Source organism: Oppia nitens, unplaced genomic scaffold (assembly GCF_028296485.1).
Source record: "Oppia nitens isolate AA-2021 unplaced genomic scaffold, nextdenovo-longstitch-racon4-pilon3 scaffold3_pilon_pilon_pilon, whole genome shotgun sequence".
In the NCBI taxonomy this organism is placed as follows: Eukaryota; Metazoa; Arthropoda; class Arachnida; order Sarcoptiformes; family Oppiidae; genus Oppia; species Oppia nitens.
In genome coordinates, this window is record NW_026533221.1 from 5,388,836 (window position 1) to 5,405,762 (window position 16,927).

Below are 16,927 nucleotides of genomic sequence, written 5' to 3' on the forward strand. Positions count from 1 at the left end.
TTAAAGAATTTTGATTTTTAAAATTAAATTACTCTTCTTTAATAAGAACATAAATAGTCATTATCACTAAAATTAAATTTAAAAATAAATTTTATCATTTATAAAAATATGAAAAATTTAAGTATTTTAAAATATTTATAACTTAGTTTTAATATATTTTTCAATGAATTTTTTATGTTTGTTAAATTTGGCTTTATATTCAATAACAGAGGGCTGATTACCATATTTTTTTAAAATAAAGGTCGTGAAGCTATTTAACTTTTTTTATAATTTATTTAATGTCTCATAACTCCGCCATTTTGATTTTTAAAAATTTAATTTTATTAAAATAAGAATTTCCATTTACTTAATTTTATAAAATTTTTTGTTTGATTAAAATAAATTTATCAGTTTTTTAAATATTTGTGTTTTTCGAATGACATAACTTTTTGGACCAATCAGTATATAATTTGAATTAAAAATAAAATAATTTTATAAAACAACGATTCTTTGAATATTTGTTTTATTAGATTATATAATAATCATATTATATTATAATATATATCCTATTATAATCTAGAATATATACATATCTAGATATAAATTTGAAATTTTAATAAAAATATTTTTTAATTAAAATACTTTATTAATAATATAAAAAATAACAAGAGTGTCATTATTTGCATATTAATAATTCAAAAGTATCTATTAATTGACGATATATTTCAATACATTCATGATATAAGTTATAGTATTTATTATATATTGTTTGGACAACAAATTAAGCCATTTATATAAATTATTATCATATATAAAATCAATTAACTAATAAATCAATAACATATAATTTATTAAATTGTCCATGTTAATCTATTTTATTTTTAATATTTATAAACTGTTGTATCAATTTGACTGTATATTAGCTATAAAGCGATTATTTTATTATTAATTAGTTTAAGTAACAAAATTTTTGTCATTTATTGTTGCATTTGAACGATAATAAACACATAAATATTTTTTAAAAGTATTTTAATATAATTTATGAATAAAAAACATTATAAAATACAGTATAAACTCGAAACTACTCTAATCTTATATTGAGTTAAGTTTAAACTTTAAACCCCTTTTATAACAACTATTTTTAACTGTTTTATAGTAACACATAATTGTGATAAAAAAGCATTGAAAGTATGTTTATAATTGAGTGCATGTAATGTGTTTGGAGTGTAGACTGAAATAAGTGTTTATTTGACAACAAATATGTCTGACTTATGAATTGTTATGAGTTTTGAAATAAAATCATTTATTTATTTATTTATTTGTTAATTGTGTTGTGTTTGTGACCATTAAGAGGATGTCATCCGATGAAGACTACGATACGGTGACGACCGGTCGCGATGACGGCGAAAGACATTCACGCAATAGTATGGCCTCCAGTCTGACATCAATATTGTTCGGCAATATCGACGCCGACGGCAATCTTGTCGACGATATCTTTGACGAGACATCCAAAAGACACTTATCGTCAATCAAATCACATTTGTTATCATATATACCATTCAATGATATCGTAGATGAAGACGACGATTACGAAAGTGGAGCCGAAGAGAGTGACAGTACTCGAGAGTCGACCCCAAGAAAAACAGAGGACAATGACTATAATACTAGTGATAATAAAGTGAATGGTCTTAACAATGATGTCAATGATAGTAGTGGTCAACGACGACAAAGACGTAATAGTATTGACAGCAGTTATGGTTCACAGAGTCAGTCAAACCAATTGGACACAAATGATCGTAAATCAGATGACTGTATGAATCATTGATTGTCTTTGTTTGCCATCATTTTTAATGATATTTCTGTTATTAGATTTACTATTGAATTCAAATCTTTAGACTTAATTACATAATACAGTATATGATATAAATAATAATTTTCAATAAATTTTGTTTAATTCAAAAAAATGAAAACTATTTTTATTAGATTTTTATATTTAGATATAAAATATTATTACTTATTTAATGTTCATTAAGATTAAATCAATTATTAGTATTAAACATTAAGTATTTATAAATAACAAATTATTCACAGTTTATCTGATATTTTATTAATTTTTTTTTCATTTTATTTTTTCTTTATTATTAATTGTTTTTATAAATAGTTTTGATTGTATTATTATTTTGACAAGTTTTGATTAATTTTTTTTTATTGATCTAATACTCTATTATATATTTTGTTTTATTTAAATTATCAAATATTTATTGAATATTTGTTAAATTTATTTATTTTGGTATATTTTAAGACGATTTTAGCAACAAATCTCCGACTGCTGTCGACTATTCGGATATTAATGAATTGGTAGACGTGAGCGCTGATGAGGAAAAATCATTTGAAGAGTCACTCAAACTTTCGACACAATTATTTAAAACAAAGACTGACGAAGACGACGATTATGATACACCCGATGTCACGGAAGTCAAAGTGGACAGCGATGGCTTTAAAATACCCGATAAAGCTATTAGTTCTATAAAGCGTGAATTGCAAACTAATCTGTCAGCTCTACAATTAAATAATATAAATAATTTAAATAATAATAATTTAAACAATGCTAATAACGAATCAAAAGAATTATCAGAACAAAAATCTAAAAAATTGGACACTCCTTTGGCCGCAATGTTGCCAACAAAATATGTCGATCTCGATGTTTCCGAACTATTCCCCGAATTTCGGTCGAACAAAGTTTTACGATTTTCCCGTTTGTTTGGTCGCGGAAAACCATCGAGTCTTCCACAGCTTTGGAAAGGAGTTAAAAATAAGAGAAAAAGGAAATTATTTGATACTTTAGTAAATAGACGATCGGTAAATGAATTTTTTTATTGGTTATTATTATTATTGATTTTAAATACTGTTTTTTGAATATTAAATATATTTATCACAAAATTTCAGTCTGAATCAGATGACAGCTTATCAGATGAAGACTCTAAATGGAAATTTAATTTCGCACCGACACCACCACCAGAAATGATTGAAGAGGATGACGAAGAAAAGCTTAAGAGACCTCTTGAGCTTAAAAATTATAGCGGAAGACAAGAAAATGACTCGAAAGATGAATCGAATCAAAATGTTGCCGATTGGAGGTACGGACCGGCACAGTACTGGTACGACAATTTGAATGTACCAGAAAATGGAGACGGTTTTGATTATGGGTTCAAAGTCGGCAAACAGGACACTTCAGATGATGAAGAAGCATATAATGGTGACAATGAAAATAGTATTGATTCAGACGATGCTTATCATATGGTAACACAAGTGCAATGGGAAAATGACATCATTTGGAATGGCGATGAAATAAAGTCCAAAGTTTTGGCCAAATTGAACGATAAGAATCACGCGGCCGGTTGGGTACCGTCTGGTCTTAACAGAACAGCTTCGGCATTCACTCAACATTTACGTGGAAGTGTTCCGCCGACGCCGACAATTAATAAACCAATTATTGCGAGTAACAAAAAAGGGGATAACAAAAAAATTGAGATTCAGGAACCACCCGACAATACCTGGTATTCTATATTTCCCGTTGAAAATGAGGAATTAGTTTATGGAAATTGGGAGGTAATGACAGTGTGTTTAGTTTGATATACTGTAAGTATTTAATATTGTTTTAAAACAGGAAGAAGTAATATGGGATCCGGAAAACATTTACAAAGTACCGGAACCAAGAATATTGACTCTCGACCCCAACGATGAAAATATTGTTCTCGATATTCCCGATGATATCGACCCGAACGCTGAACCACAGAAAACAGCTATAACTCCAAAAGAGAAGAAAGTGATGGTCAAGAAATCACGACTTATTTTAGGCAAAGCTGGTGTTATTGCTGAACCAGAGATGGCGAGTCCACCATCACCTATAAATGAAGAGAAAGATCCTTTCAATATATCAAACGATGAATACTATAATCCAAAACTGGCCACCGATGCCGCTCTTAAAACCAATGTTGGAGCTAATCTTATTCAGCACTCTATTCCAGCTCTCGAATTAAGACAACCGTTTTTTCCAACATTTTTAAATTATCAAAGATTACGTGCGTTTCATAGACCAGCTCTTAAACGATATTCTCACGGAGCTATAGCTGATTCTTTACCACACGGTGTGGTTCCACTCCTTAAGCATATCAAACGAAAGGCGAAAATGAGAGAACAGGAAAGGATTGCCAGCGGTGGCGGAGATATGTTTTTTATGAGAAAACCCGATGACTTGACCGGTAAAGATGGGGAACTCATACTTTGTGAGTACTCGGAAGAGCACCCGCCACTTATGATGCAAGTGGGAATGGCCACTAAAGTCAAAAATTATTATAAACGGGTTTGTTTTATATATTTATTTTCGTTTAGATTAACATATTGATTGAATATTTTTTATGATTAAATAATAGAAATTAGGAAAGGACCCGGGTCCTCCTGTATATAAATATGGAGAAAAAGCATACTTTTCGAAATCACCATTTCTCGGCAATTTATCTCCGGGACAATCACAACAAACACTAGAAAACCATTTATTCAGAGCTCCTATATATGAACACCAATTACCAGAAACAGATTTTCTTATCATAAGAACCAGAGAAAGGTATTGTTTGTAGAGTTTTATTATATGTTTTATTTATATTACTTTATGTATAAAATATTTTCTAACAGTTACCACATTCGTGAAGTGGAAACCATTTATACTGTCGGTCAAGAATTACCTCTTTATGAAGTTCCCGGACCTAACTCTAAAAAATCTAATAATTTTATTCGTGACTTTTTACAAGTATTACATTTAAAAAATTAATTTAAATTTACAATTAATTTTTAAAAATTACATAAAATAGTTGACTTAAATTTTGTTATCATTTTTCTTCAGGTATTTATCTATCGGTTATTTTGGAAGAGCACAGACACTCCTCGTAGGATTAAAATGGAGGACATAAAGAAAGCGTTTCCTTCACATTCAGAAAGTTCAATACGTAAACGTCTTAAGCTATGTGCAGACTTTAAAAGAACAGGTAATGGTAATTATTCCAATTTTAATCTGGTTTTTCCTTATGGGTTCGTATCTATCATTGGTTACTCTGAGCACTGCCTACTAATTGATTACTAACTAAACATTTCCGGTATTTTCGGGAAATTTATTTTTAACCACTATCTCCTGTGCTTACGGTAACTGATGTTAATTTTGGACGACATTCAAATTGTTTTGGTGTGTCAATCATAGGTATGGATTCCAATTGGTGGGTATTAAAACCAGAGTTTAGATTACCATCAGAAGATGAGATACGGGCTGTAGTGTCTCCAGAGGCTTGTTGTGCCTACTATTCAATGATAGCGGCCGAACAAAGACTTAAAGACGCCGGTTATGGCGAAAAGTTTATGTTTGCACCCGAAGATAATGATGATGAAGACGTTCAAATCAAAATGGATGACGAAGTGAAGGCCGCACCTTGGAATACAACCCGTGCTTTCATAGCTGCTATGAATAAAAAATGTTTATTACAGTTGGTTGGAGTGGCCGATCCTACCGGTTGTGGGGAAGGCTTTTCTTATGTCAGAATTCCTAATAAACCACAACAAACAAAGGTTTGTTTGCCAACCAAATGACATATTTTTTACTTTAAAAAATTGAATTATAAATTAACTTAACATAATATGTCAAACAGGAAGACAATCAGAAAGAGGCAGCGCCTAAAAAGACAGTTACGGGAACTGATGCCGATCTCAGAAGATTACCATTAAATAAGGCCAAACAGCTGTTGAGAAATTCGGGTATTTCTGATGAATTTGTGAGTTCAAATATTTTTGTTATTTGTATTTTCAAGTATTTTAATAGACATTCATTATATGATATAATTATATATTTTCTGTCATTTTAAAAATATATTTTGATTTCAATTAAAATAATTAAATTTTGTATTTATATATATGTGAAAACAGATAAAGAAGTTGTCGCGTTGGGAAGTGATAGATGTTGTGAGGACACTATCCACAGAACAGGCCAAACAACAGGGCGAGGAAACGGGTGATGTCATGAGTAAGTTTGCCCGCGGAAACAGATTTAGTATTGCAGAACATCAGGAAAGATATCTGGAAGAATGTCAACGAGTATTTGAACTCCAAAACCGTATTCTTTCTTCAAGAGAGGAGTTATCTACAGATGAAGATGAAAGTGAAGAAGAAGACTCAGATATCGAAGAAATGGGCAAAAATATAGAGTCAATGTTAGCCAACAAAAAGACTAGTCATGATCTCAGACGTGAGAGAGAAGAAGCTGAAAGACGAGAACTCAAGAAACTTATTATGGGTGAGGAGTCCAATCAAGGAGAGCCGTCATCCAAAAGGAAAAAGCTGGACAATCGTGACGATGACACCGATGATGCCGTTAGTCTGAGCTCACAGGCCGGTCGTATACTTAAAATATATCGAACTTTTGTTAACGCCGAAGGAAAAGAGTACGTCCGCATTGAGACTGTCCGCAAACCAGCAGTTATTGATACATATGTTCGCATTCGCACCACAAAAGACGATACATTTATTAAACAATTTGCCACTGCTTTGGATGACCAACAGAAAGAAGAAATTCGACGCGAAAGACGACGAATACAGGAACAGTTAAGACGATTAAAGCGTAATCAGGAAAAAGATAAATTAGCTAATAGTTTACGACAACAAATGGGTATACAAACGAATACCAATGAATTTTCAACTATTTTTTCGTCTCCCACTACACCCACTGTAACACCAACTAAATCACCGAAAGAGCCGAAGATTAAGAGAATTAAGAAAGAAAAAGAACTGAATGTTAAACTTAAATGTGGAGCCTGTGGTGCAGTCGGACACATGAGAACCAACAGAGCCTGTCCTTTGTTTAAGGGCACTGATATTGTACCTCCAGTTCAGGTGGCGATGACTGATGAACAACTAGAAGAAGAAGAAAGACTTGTATTAAATGAAGACCATTTGGTTAAAGTGGATGAAACAAAAGTGGTTCTCTCGAAATCACTTATTAAACATATGGACGAAGTTAAGAGTAAGGCGTTAAAACTGAAAATACCTAAACAAGCGTTGGCTATGAAACGCAAACGACGGGTCGGTACTGCTGACCACTGCGATTATCTACAAAAACCTGATTATAAATCTGCGAATCGGCGACGAACTGATCCATTGGTAACTTTGTCGGGCATTTTAGAAGAGATACTCAACGAAATGCGAGACTTACCCGACACAACATTGTTTCATTGTCCGGTCAACGCTAAGATGGTTCCCGATTATTATAAATTAATCCAAAATCCAATGGATTTGCAAACAATGCGGAGTAAGATTCGCGAGAAGAAGTATACCTGTAGGGATGACTTTCTTCAAAATGTTAATCAAATTATTGAAAACTCTAAACTTTATAACGGAATAAATCATGCATTGACTGCAACCTCACAGAAAATGATGGATTTGTGTCTCAAGAGGTTTAAAGACATGGAAGAAAAGTTAATGCGAATCGAAAAGGCTATCAATCCATTGCTCGACGATAACGATCAGGTAATCATATTATTGACTACAAAATGAATTGATTTTAAAATTATTTATAATTAGGTCGCCTTATCTTATATTCTCGAGACAATTATTGAACAAAAACTAAAGACAATACCCGAGTCGTGGCCTTTTCATAAACCGGTTGACAAGAAATTTGTTAAAAACTATTATGAAGTGATTGAAACTCCAATTTCATTGGAAGCGATAGAAAAGTCAATAAAACAACATAAATATCAATCACGTACTCAATTCTTAGACGACATTGAGCTTATGTTTCGTAATAGTGAGCGATATAACGGAGCCGACAGTCAATTCACAAAAAAGGCAAAAGAAATACTGGAAACGGCAAAGGAATACATTAATGTTTACGACGAACAGCTCATAGTTTATGAACAGGCAATCATTGACGCAAAAGAGAGAGCTCTCGATGACGCAGACAATGATTCTGTTGTTACCGGTATGTCTAAAGACGGCGCTGAAGATATGTCTTCAACTCGTCCACCTTCTTCAGCAGCACTTAGTTTTGGTGATAGAGAAGGAGATAATGCTTTTGATGATTTTGATGAGAACAGTGAGTCTAATATTATGGATACTAAAGAGCCCCGAAGCTCTTTGGCTAATGACCTGGACATGAGTCCAGATAATAGTGATAACGAGGAAATGGAAATCGTAGCGAATGTTAACAATAATAATGATAACGATGAAGATGTTATAGACGAGAGTTACGATCCGTCAGAGTTTTTACTCGAAAGGTTTGCTCAGCCAAAGACATCTCAAACCCAAATGAAAAGCCATCCATATTCTCAATTGTCGCCAAACTTTTCATCTTCGATGCCATTTTCAGTCAAACATTCTTCGGCAGTAAATATATCTCAAGATTTAGCCGTTTCTGACGACTCAGACTCTGATAATAATAATAATAATAATAATACTAATAATAACACTAATAATAATAATAATAATAATAATAATAATAATAATCAATCAAACGATATGCAAACTACTGATGATCACAACGACGAAGACAATGATCTCTGGTTTTAACAATATTTATATTTTTTCGATACAAAAAAAATTCTCTTTTAGTCTTCATTTGTAATATATTTTATTAATTGAAAATAGAGTTTATTTAATAACTAATTTAAATTTATATTTTGAAAATGTCTTAATTTTATGCATTACATGATTTGTTTGTTGGTTTAACGGTACTATGTTTTGCTTATATATTGTATAATAATGTATGAATTCATTAAAAATCATTTACATAAACATTGCATCCTTTAGTACTAAAAGTAAAACGATATACAGTTTTACTTTTAGTACTAAAATAACTTAAATTATATATTGTTTTAATAAATTATTTCTACAATATATTCATTTTCATTTATTTCAATTTTCAAACAAATTTCAAACATTTGGAAGAGTAAAAAAGTGAAAAAGTTAAAAATGTTAAAATTATTAATTGAAATCGAAAAATATTCGAAAAATCTTGGGGGTGGGAGTGGGGTGGGGTGGGGGTAGAGTTTATTGCATTTTTAAACAATTTTTCCAAATTTGAGTAAATTCCCTATAAATTAACTAAAAATGAAATATTGCCAACTTTTTAATTTTTTAATACTCTAAATATTTACTCAAAATAATATTTGTTTTTAATTTTAAAAATTATAATATTAATAGTTAATTAAAAACAGAAATATTGGATGAAGTTGTGGACAAATTCAAAGTTAAATAACAATTAAAATTAACGATATTTTTCGATATGAAGACACCTTATAATAGATTTGACGACATCTATGACTCCAACTTTTCAGTGCATTTGTTGACTATATTTTGGAACACTTTCTTAACCTTTTCTATAATAGCTTTTTAAGTGAAGATATTTTTTGGTTATTTTTCTTTTATTCAATCGTTTCTTGAGATAACCGCAGAATAAATAGTCCATTTGTGTCGCATCAGGACTATAGGTCATCCATTGTTCAGGTGTTATGAACTCTACATTTTGTTCCCGAAGAAAGTTTACTAACTTTTTAGACACATTACTGGGAACCGAATCTTTGATGCAAACAATAGTCATAATTCGGGTATAATTTCGGGATATCTCGACAAACAAATAATTTGTATATTATGTGAACTATTATTTTAAAATATAAATTATTTATATATAACTAATTTATATAAACTAAATATATTTACAATAATTATTATTACATTATAGACACGCACTGACTCTCGGTATGCTTTACAATGCATTGCCAGTTGATTATGCTATCGGAGTCAACACTATGTTCTGTGTGTTATATGCAGTAAACGGCAAACTTTATTAACAACTATATTGTAGAGTATATACAATACATTTATATGTAATTTTCAAATATACTAATATTTCATTTAATGCTTTCCTATATTATGGTTGTCTAATAAAGTTTGCCTCTTCTAGTGTTGTGTTGTATATAACATACAATATTAATCAATATTCTCTTATTTTTGTGATTTTAATTTAGTTAATAATTTGTTAATTATTTCATATTTGTGTGAATATTATTTTGGTGCCGATATCTACACACAATCAACAAAACCATTTAGTTAGTAGTCCTGGCCGTAGCCTATTCTGTGCATAACTTTTTGGATTTAGGCAAAAGGGGGGGTAAGACACAAAAAATGTCGATCTCAGAGGGGGTTCAATGCTTTAGAAACCCTATATAATACATATATTGTACACTATTATGATATGAATGACTATTTATTTAACTTTTATTTAACTACAATATATATAAACTTTTATTTAAATGGAAATCTATTGTAAATAACTTGAATTTACTATTAATACATAAATAGTAAACAAATAATGTATAAGTTTTGTGCTTAAGATACCTAAACTTGTATTAAACTTGTGTTTAAACGATTGGTTGAATTACATAAAGATTAGGCGTTGTTCACATATTACGTTCGCAGTTTTTAAAAAATCTAGACCCCCTCCCCCCCTATGTTCGCAATTGTTCGCATGTAATGATATCTAAAAATTACGTTCGCATGTCCTTAACCCCCCCACCATTTAAATAAATATTTTATAAAATTATTTTCACTTTTAAAATAATAAAATAATAAAATAAATTAATATTATTCAAAAGTCATATATTTATTCAAAATTAGTTATTAAACCGTTTATCAAAGGATTAAGTTTACTCAAAATTAATCCCTTAAATTCATTCATTATTTAAATGCGAACGTTCTTATAGACTTTACCCCCCCCCCCCTCGTTCGCAAAAGTTCGCTTTGGCCGACCCCCCCTCCCCTCAAGTGCGAACGTAATATGTGAACAACGCCTTATTATAATTTATAATACAGTAGTAGTAGTCAATTGACAATAAAAAGTGTGAAAATTGTTGACCCATTAATGTGATCAACACCTGTATGTACTGTACTGTAGTGTATGTTATAGAGTATTGGTATTAATATGAGTTTGAGTGACATATAGATTGTTGAGTCGACTCAACCCTAAACTTGTATCAAAAGATTAGTTGATTTCAATTATTACATTAATATTATATCAATATATTAAATAAATATTTAATTTAATAACTAAATCACTTTAACAACATTTAGACAACAGTCAAATTAAATAAAACTTATGTTTTATTTTTATTATAATAAAAAAGGACTTTTCGTAACAAATTTTACTAACATTTTCACCAAATTGTACATAAATTTCTACAATTCTCCACATTTTCGTGAAATATTTGTAAATTTATGTAAAATTAAATTTAGGTGAAAATGTTAGTAAAATTTTTCGTATTTTTTTTATAATTTGTGTATGAATTAGGAGAATATACTGTTTGATTGCTATAATTATAAATATAAGTGTTTTAAATGTTATACAATATATGATACCTTACTTTATATTATAGTATAAAAGTTTGACTGTAGTTCTCAATACTTGTGTTTCAAATGTACTGTTATTTTGTGTTATATAATATGTTGTCTCTCATAGACATCCCTTCACTCCAAATGCTATAACTCACACACACTTCACACTAACATTACCTCACATTTCACACACTTTTCAGATGTTTCTCTCAAATAAAATCATTTAAAACAAATACTTTTATCAAATTTGTTTATACTTTACTGTATATTATTTTTTGTGATTCAAAAATCAGTGAAAAAATAAAAGTATTTAAAAAAAATAAAATAAAATTAACAAAACAGTCATTCATTTGTTATTTAAGTAATATTATTGCTTACCATTGAAGACCTCGACAGCAATTAATGTAAGTTATATTGAAAATGTTTTATTTAAAACTTTATTATAAAGTAAACTATTGTTATATGATATAAGTATAATATTTTCAATAAATATCAAATTATAAAATATTATACATTATATCACATATTATTAACACAATTATGAATCAAATGAATATTTAGTTCAAATAAATGACATATTTTTAAATAATATATTGCATTGCATAGCATTGCCTTAATATTAAATATAGGATAACTTATAGTGTGTTTAATGTTAATAATATAGTAATTTATTATTAATTAACATAAATTCAATTGACTTTTATTATTATAAGAGTCAACACTAATGTTAATCAAATAAATACATTAAATTTAAAGTCATTTGAGTCTATAATTACGTGATTCCCGACATTTCACGTCTCGTCACTATTTAATCCATTCATACGTTAATTCAAAAGCTAATGAAAATAATTATAACGTTGTTTACGAATGACTCTATTTGTCAGATTTGGCCGATTGTTGAATGTATTAGTGATTAGTGACCACAAACTGACCACAATTTGTGACCAATTTATGGGTCAAAGACATCATTGAAATACATAATTGAAATTTTGGTCGTCATTATCATCGATGACAATGAATGCCGACTTATGTCAACTCGACTACCATTTGGACAAAAGTCGAGTTATAGTTCACATCGATATCGACTTCTTTGCGGTCCAACTATTCCTCAGACATCAGCCGCACCTGAAGGACAACCCGTGTATTACAACACAACAGAAAACAGTGGACAACCAGAACCCGAGGTATGCCATGAATTGAATTTCATGTCTTATTGATTGTTATGAATAACTTGTAATCCATGTCTTAATTTGATTGACAGAATCGTTTCAATCAATACAATCGGTAAACAATACGGTATTACACGCGACCATAGGCTTAGGTATTGATTGTTTAAATGATATGACAATTGTTATAATGGTTTGATTACAGAGACGCACAAAAATTGTGTCCAAATGTTGTCATATTTGAAGAAGAATTTAAGTACAACAAGACGTGGGACCGGAAGTGCGTCGAAGCCAGCGATGAGATCCTCGATGTGATCACACGTTATGCAGAACTTTATGGCAATATAATTGTCGAGAGAGACTCATCCGATGGATTTTTTTTGGACATAACAGCCATTTTGGAGAATTGTAATGAATATTACGATCAGCAAGTATTGGATCAATTAACAGATGTCAAAGTTGAATACGGTTCGGGCACTTATGGTCTCTGGAATTATGACGACCAAAAACATCAGGCCATCACTTGCGCCGCTCTTTTTGTTAACGATCTCCGCAAACAAATACTAAAACAAACCCGATTTCAGACATCTATGGGAATCAGTTATAACACACTTTTGGCCAAAATTGGTTGTGAACTCAATAAACCTAATAAAATAACAATTATATTGTCCAGATGTGCCATCACTAGAATCTTCGACAAAATGGACATTAAGTCAATTCGCGGCTTTAAACAAGAATTAGGTGATAGAGTGCTTGCATTGGGAGTGCGTAAAGCAATTGAGTTAAGAAAGTATTCAAAGAATGGACTAATCAATCGTTTGGGAGAAAGTGATGGACAGAAAGTGTGGAACATTTGTCGCGGTATTGATGACAATCCAGTGGTCGAGAAATGGAGAAACAATGGCGTCAAGTCTGCGAAGAGATATTTCAAAGGTATTCTAATTTTTGCTATTTTATTGAATTTTAATGATTGAAACTCAAAGTTATATATTCGATGCTTTTATTGCTTAGAAAAATAATTATTTATTTAAAAATATAATAAATTAGATCTGATTTATTGATTACATACAAAATAATTGTTTATCACTTTAGGCACTAATTTGATCGTTGGTTTGCCAAATCTGATTCTTGAAATTCTTAGTCTTTACGATAAACTTGAATATGATTTGCAACGAAACAAAAGAATTGCAAAACAAATCCGATTAGAGTTTTATCTGTCAAACGCCGAAAAACCCAAATTAAATGATGTCATTGTCTTAAGTGATACCAATTCAAAGTACAATCTGACAGAACTCGTGGATAAAATAAAAACTAAAGCGTTAGAGATTGTCGATGACATTAGTTACTATAAAAGTCAATTTGTTGCAAATTGTTTCAAAGATATGGAAAATGCGACACAAAAGTCGGACAAAAAGACAACTTCGGATCCAGAGAAGCAACAAAGTGGTGAAAATCCGTGTTTGTTTGCTCCCGAAACGTGGGACAGTAGATATGCAAAGTGGACTCATTTAAAGCCCGAGTCATCACTTGATGAACAATACGAGACTTTTCTTACCGAGAATTTGAAGTTACTTTATATCAATTCAGATAAAGATTTAGTATAATTAAACAATTTATGATTTACCTAAACATTTGTCTTACTTTAATACTCTTAAATACTTAAAATAAATTTCAATTACATGTTTTCTTTTTAATAATTTTATCACATTATAATAATTAAATCGTTTGAATAATTGATTCATTTTTGTGGTTAGAATATTATATCATATCTATCATACATTTTCAATTTTGTATTTATAAAAAACATTAATTTTATAATACATTGTAATATTAATATATTAGGTAAATAAAATTAATTAAAAACAAAATATAACTTTAAAAAGTTGCAATTATATTGAATTAATAACTACCGGTAGCTTATACTGAGTATTAACTTAGTAAAGTGCTATATTTAGTTGAAATTAAATTTATTAAACAATTCAATTAAAAATGAGACATTAGTATATAAGACACATAATATTTAACTAAATGATGATACAGTACGATCAGCACTTAGACTCCAAACCAACACTTATCATATATTTTAATCCGATTAGACTGACAGTCTTAATGGCAACTTTTGCCATTAATGAATCTACAATCTATTGAATACATACAGATATAATCATTTTAATTTTAATTTATTATTAAAGTACTATACTATGTATATACTATTGTACATATATACTGCATAAATATGTCTCGTAGATTATAAAATTTAATGTACGGTAAGTATAAATATATTTTATTGATATTTTAGAAAAGTAAACAATTTATTTATAATTAACGAATTCAGTGTTTTTACCAGTAATTAAAAATTATAAACAAATTTCACTTTCTATTTACACAATGTATTGTATATGTGATTCACTAATCCATAAATCTAAATTTGATTGTCACTAAAATTGATATAAAAATAAAATGTTTTATACATATAGTTTGTTTGTGTAGATTTTATTGGTAATAAACTTCAATTAATATTAAAATTTTTACAGTATTATTAATTGAAAAAATTTTCAACTATTAAGAGGTAAACTTTAAAATTAACAATAAAAACTATATTATTTTAAATTTATCAATAATTTAATATTTTCGTTAGACTTATAAATTACACTGTTATACAGTGACTGTACAACAATCAGTGTTAAAACTTTTTAATATTTAGCTTAAGTTTATAGAGTATAACACATTGACAAATGAATCTAATTTTTATACTAAAATTGTCATTGAATTAAAAATTTTGTCATATTTTTTAACTAATATAAGTTTACGTCAATATATATATATAATATAAAAAGTAATAATCTATTGTCACGTATTGATTGAAACTATAGTCGTGTTAAATGATTGATCGCACAACTGAAACAATGGTCCGAAGTTATCATCTAAACAAAGATCGAGTGATCGCACATTTGGACATCGATTGCTTCTCAGTTCAGTTACAACAATGGCCTAAATATAAGGGACTTCCGTGTGTTGTGTTAGGCAAATGTGAAAGCGATGTAAAGACAGAAAAGTACGGGTAATTGATTTCTAAAATTATTTTGTTTTGAAATTTTATAAAATTTTTAATTTAAAGGATTATTTCGATGAGTTATGAGGCAAAGATTATTGGTATCACTAAAGGCATGTCTAAAGATGAAGCCATTAATTTGTGTCCAAATTTAAAGATTTGCAAAAAATCTGAAAACTTGTCGAAAGACAAATCGAATCAATTGTTTGATGCGATCATAAACTTCTGCAAAAATAAAAGCGTGACAATAGAGAAGTCATCGGTGGACGACCTTTACATTGATTTGACTGAATTATGTACCAAATTCTTGAGAGATAATTACGATTATGACATCGATTTCTTCAAGTCATTGGATGCCTTAGTCGAAGGCGCTAACAGACAGTACTTATTTGGATGTATACCCAACACAAGTGACCGCCGTATCACTAAAGCTGTTGTTTTTATCACTGATTTATGCGATGAAATAACTCGTAAGACGGGTCTTATATGTTCAGCGGGGATCAGTTATAACAAGTTTTTGGCCAAAATTGCCTGCAAACTAAACAAACCCAACAATATCACAGTTTTGATTAGTAAGCCGGGAATCGCTCGCATCTCTCAAGAACTTCCCATTGAAAGTGTTGAAGGATTTGGACGAAAGTTGGGCCAAAAGATTAAAGCAAAATTGAATGTCAAGACACTGAAAGATTTGCGTAATTTTAGGAGAAGAAGATTAATAAATCAATTTAGAGGATCAGAAAACTTATGGGAGAAATCACGCGGTATTGATAACCGACCAGTTCTTCATAAACCAAGCTTTAATTTCATTGATTATGTCATCAAATACAGAACAGGTATATTAATATATTGGTTGACTAATATTAATAGCATTTGTAAATAAAACTAATGTAATAAATATATCAATTATAGGAATGTCACCAAAAGGAAGAAAACTTAGAGATGATTTGGTAGTCGGATGTCAAACATTTACAAATAAACTGATCAAACGTATGAATAAAGAGAGAGAGATAGCGCACACCATAAGGCTCGAGAGCTACGATAGTCAGGGACGGACTGATTATACAACTATCCTTTTGATGAATCAAATCTATCAATCGGATGATATTCTTAACAATATTCGGGCAAAACTAAAGTATTGTCTCAATCTTTGTCAGATCTATGGCTTCCGTTTTTCTGCACCTGTAATGAAAAAAGGGTCGAATTTGACTGATTTCAGTGAATTAACGAATCAAATGCATAGATTGACTATTGAATGAAAGAAATAATTTAAAATACGAATAAAATTTACTAAAATTGATTTATTAACTAA

General features: G+C 29.8%; 2 protein-coding genes across 2 annotated transcripts; both read left to right on the plus strand.

Annotated features, from left to right (window-relative positions):
• Positions 1-1,155: 1,155 nt before the first annotated feature.
• Positions 1,156-8,580, plus strand: LOC128957925 (transcription initiation factor TFIID subunit 1-like). Its single transcript, XM_054303741.1, has 11 exons — positions 1,156-1,790; positions 2,282-2,838; positions 2,926-3,588; positions 3,647-4,342; positions 4,413-4,603; positions 4,672-4,786; positions 4,880-5,021; positions 5,231-5,592; positions 5,673-5,795; positions 5,947-7,542; positions 7,597-8,580. The coding sequence occupies exons 1-11, from the start codon at positions 1,334-1,336 to the stop codon at positions 8,578-8,580; spliced, it is 5,886 nt and encodes a 1,961-aa protein (XP_054159716.1). The 5' UTR covers positions 1,156-1,333.
• Positions 8,581-12,174: 3,594 nt separating this feature from the next.
• LOC128957927 (uncharacterized) lies at positions 12,175-16,892 on the plus strand. The gene is made up of 7 exons (XM_054303742.1): positions 12,175-12,584; positions 12,662-12,721; positions 12,772-13,499; positions 13,659-14,164; positions 15,452-15,627; positions 15,685-16,451; positions 16,528-16,892. Exons 1-7 carry the CDS (start codon positions 12,409-12,411, stop codon positions 16,872-16,874), a joined length of 2,760 nt encoding a protein of 919 aa, XP_054159717.1. The 5' UTR covers positions 12,175-12,408; the 3' UTR covers positions 16,875-16,892.
• Positions 16,893-16,927: the final 35 nt, after the last annotated feature.

What these genes read in the sequence shown, in the direction of transcription:
- LOC128957925 (XM_054303741.1), top strand. Translation starts at nt 1,334, where the DNA reads ATGTCATCCGATGAAGACTACGATACGGTGACGACCGGTCGCGATGAC. An exon ending in TCAAAAATTATTATAAACGG is followed by an intron (nt 4,343 to 4,412) that starts GTTTGTTTTATA and finishes ATTAAATAATAG; the next exon opens with AAATTAGGAAAGGACCCGGG. An exon ending in TGCTCGACGATAACGATCAG is followed by an intron (nt 7,543 to 7,596) that starts GTAATCATATTA and finishes ATTTATAATTAG; the next exon opens with GTCGCCTTATCTTATATTCT.
- LOC128957927 (XM_054303742.1), top strand. Translation starts at nt 12,409, where the DNA reads ATGACAATGAATGCCGACTTATGTCAACTCGACTACCATTTGGACAAA. An exon ending in ACACGCGACCATAGGCTTAG is followed by an intron (nt 12,722 to 12,771) that starts GTATTGATTGTT and finishes GTTTGATTACAG; the next exon opens with AGACGCACAAAAATTGTGTC. An exon ending in TCAATTCAGATAAAGATTTA is followed by an intron (nt 14,165 to 15,451) that starts GTATAATTAAAC and finishes TCGTGTTAAATG; the next exon opens with ATTGATCGCACAACTGAAAC.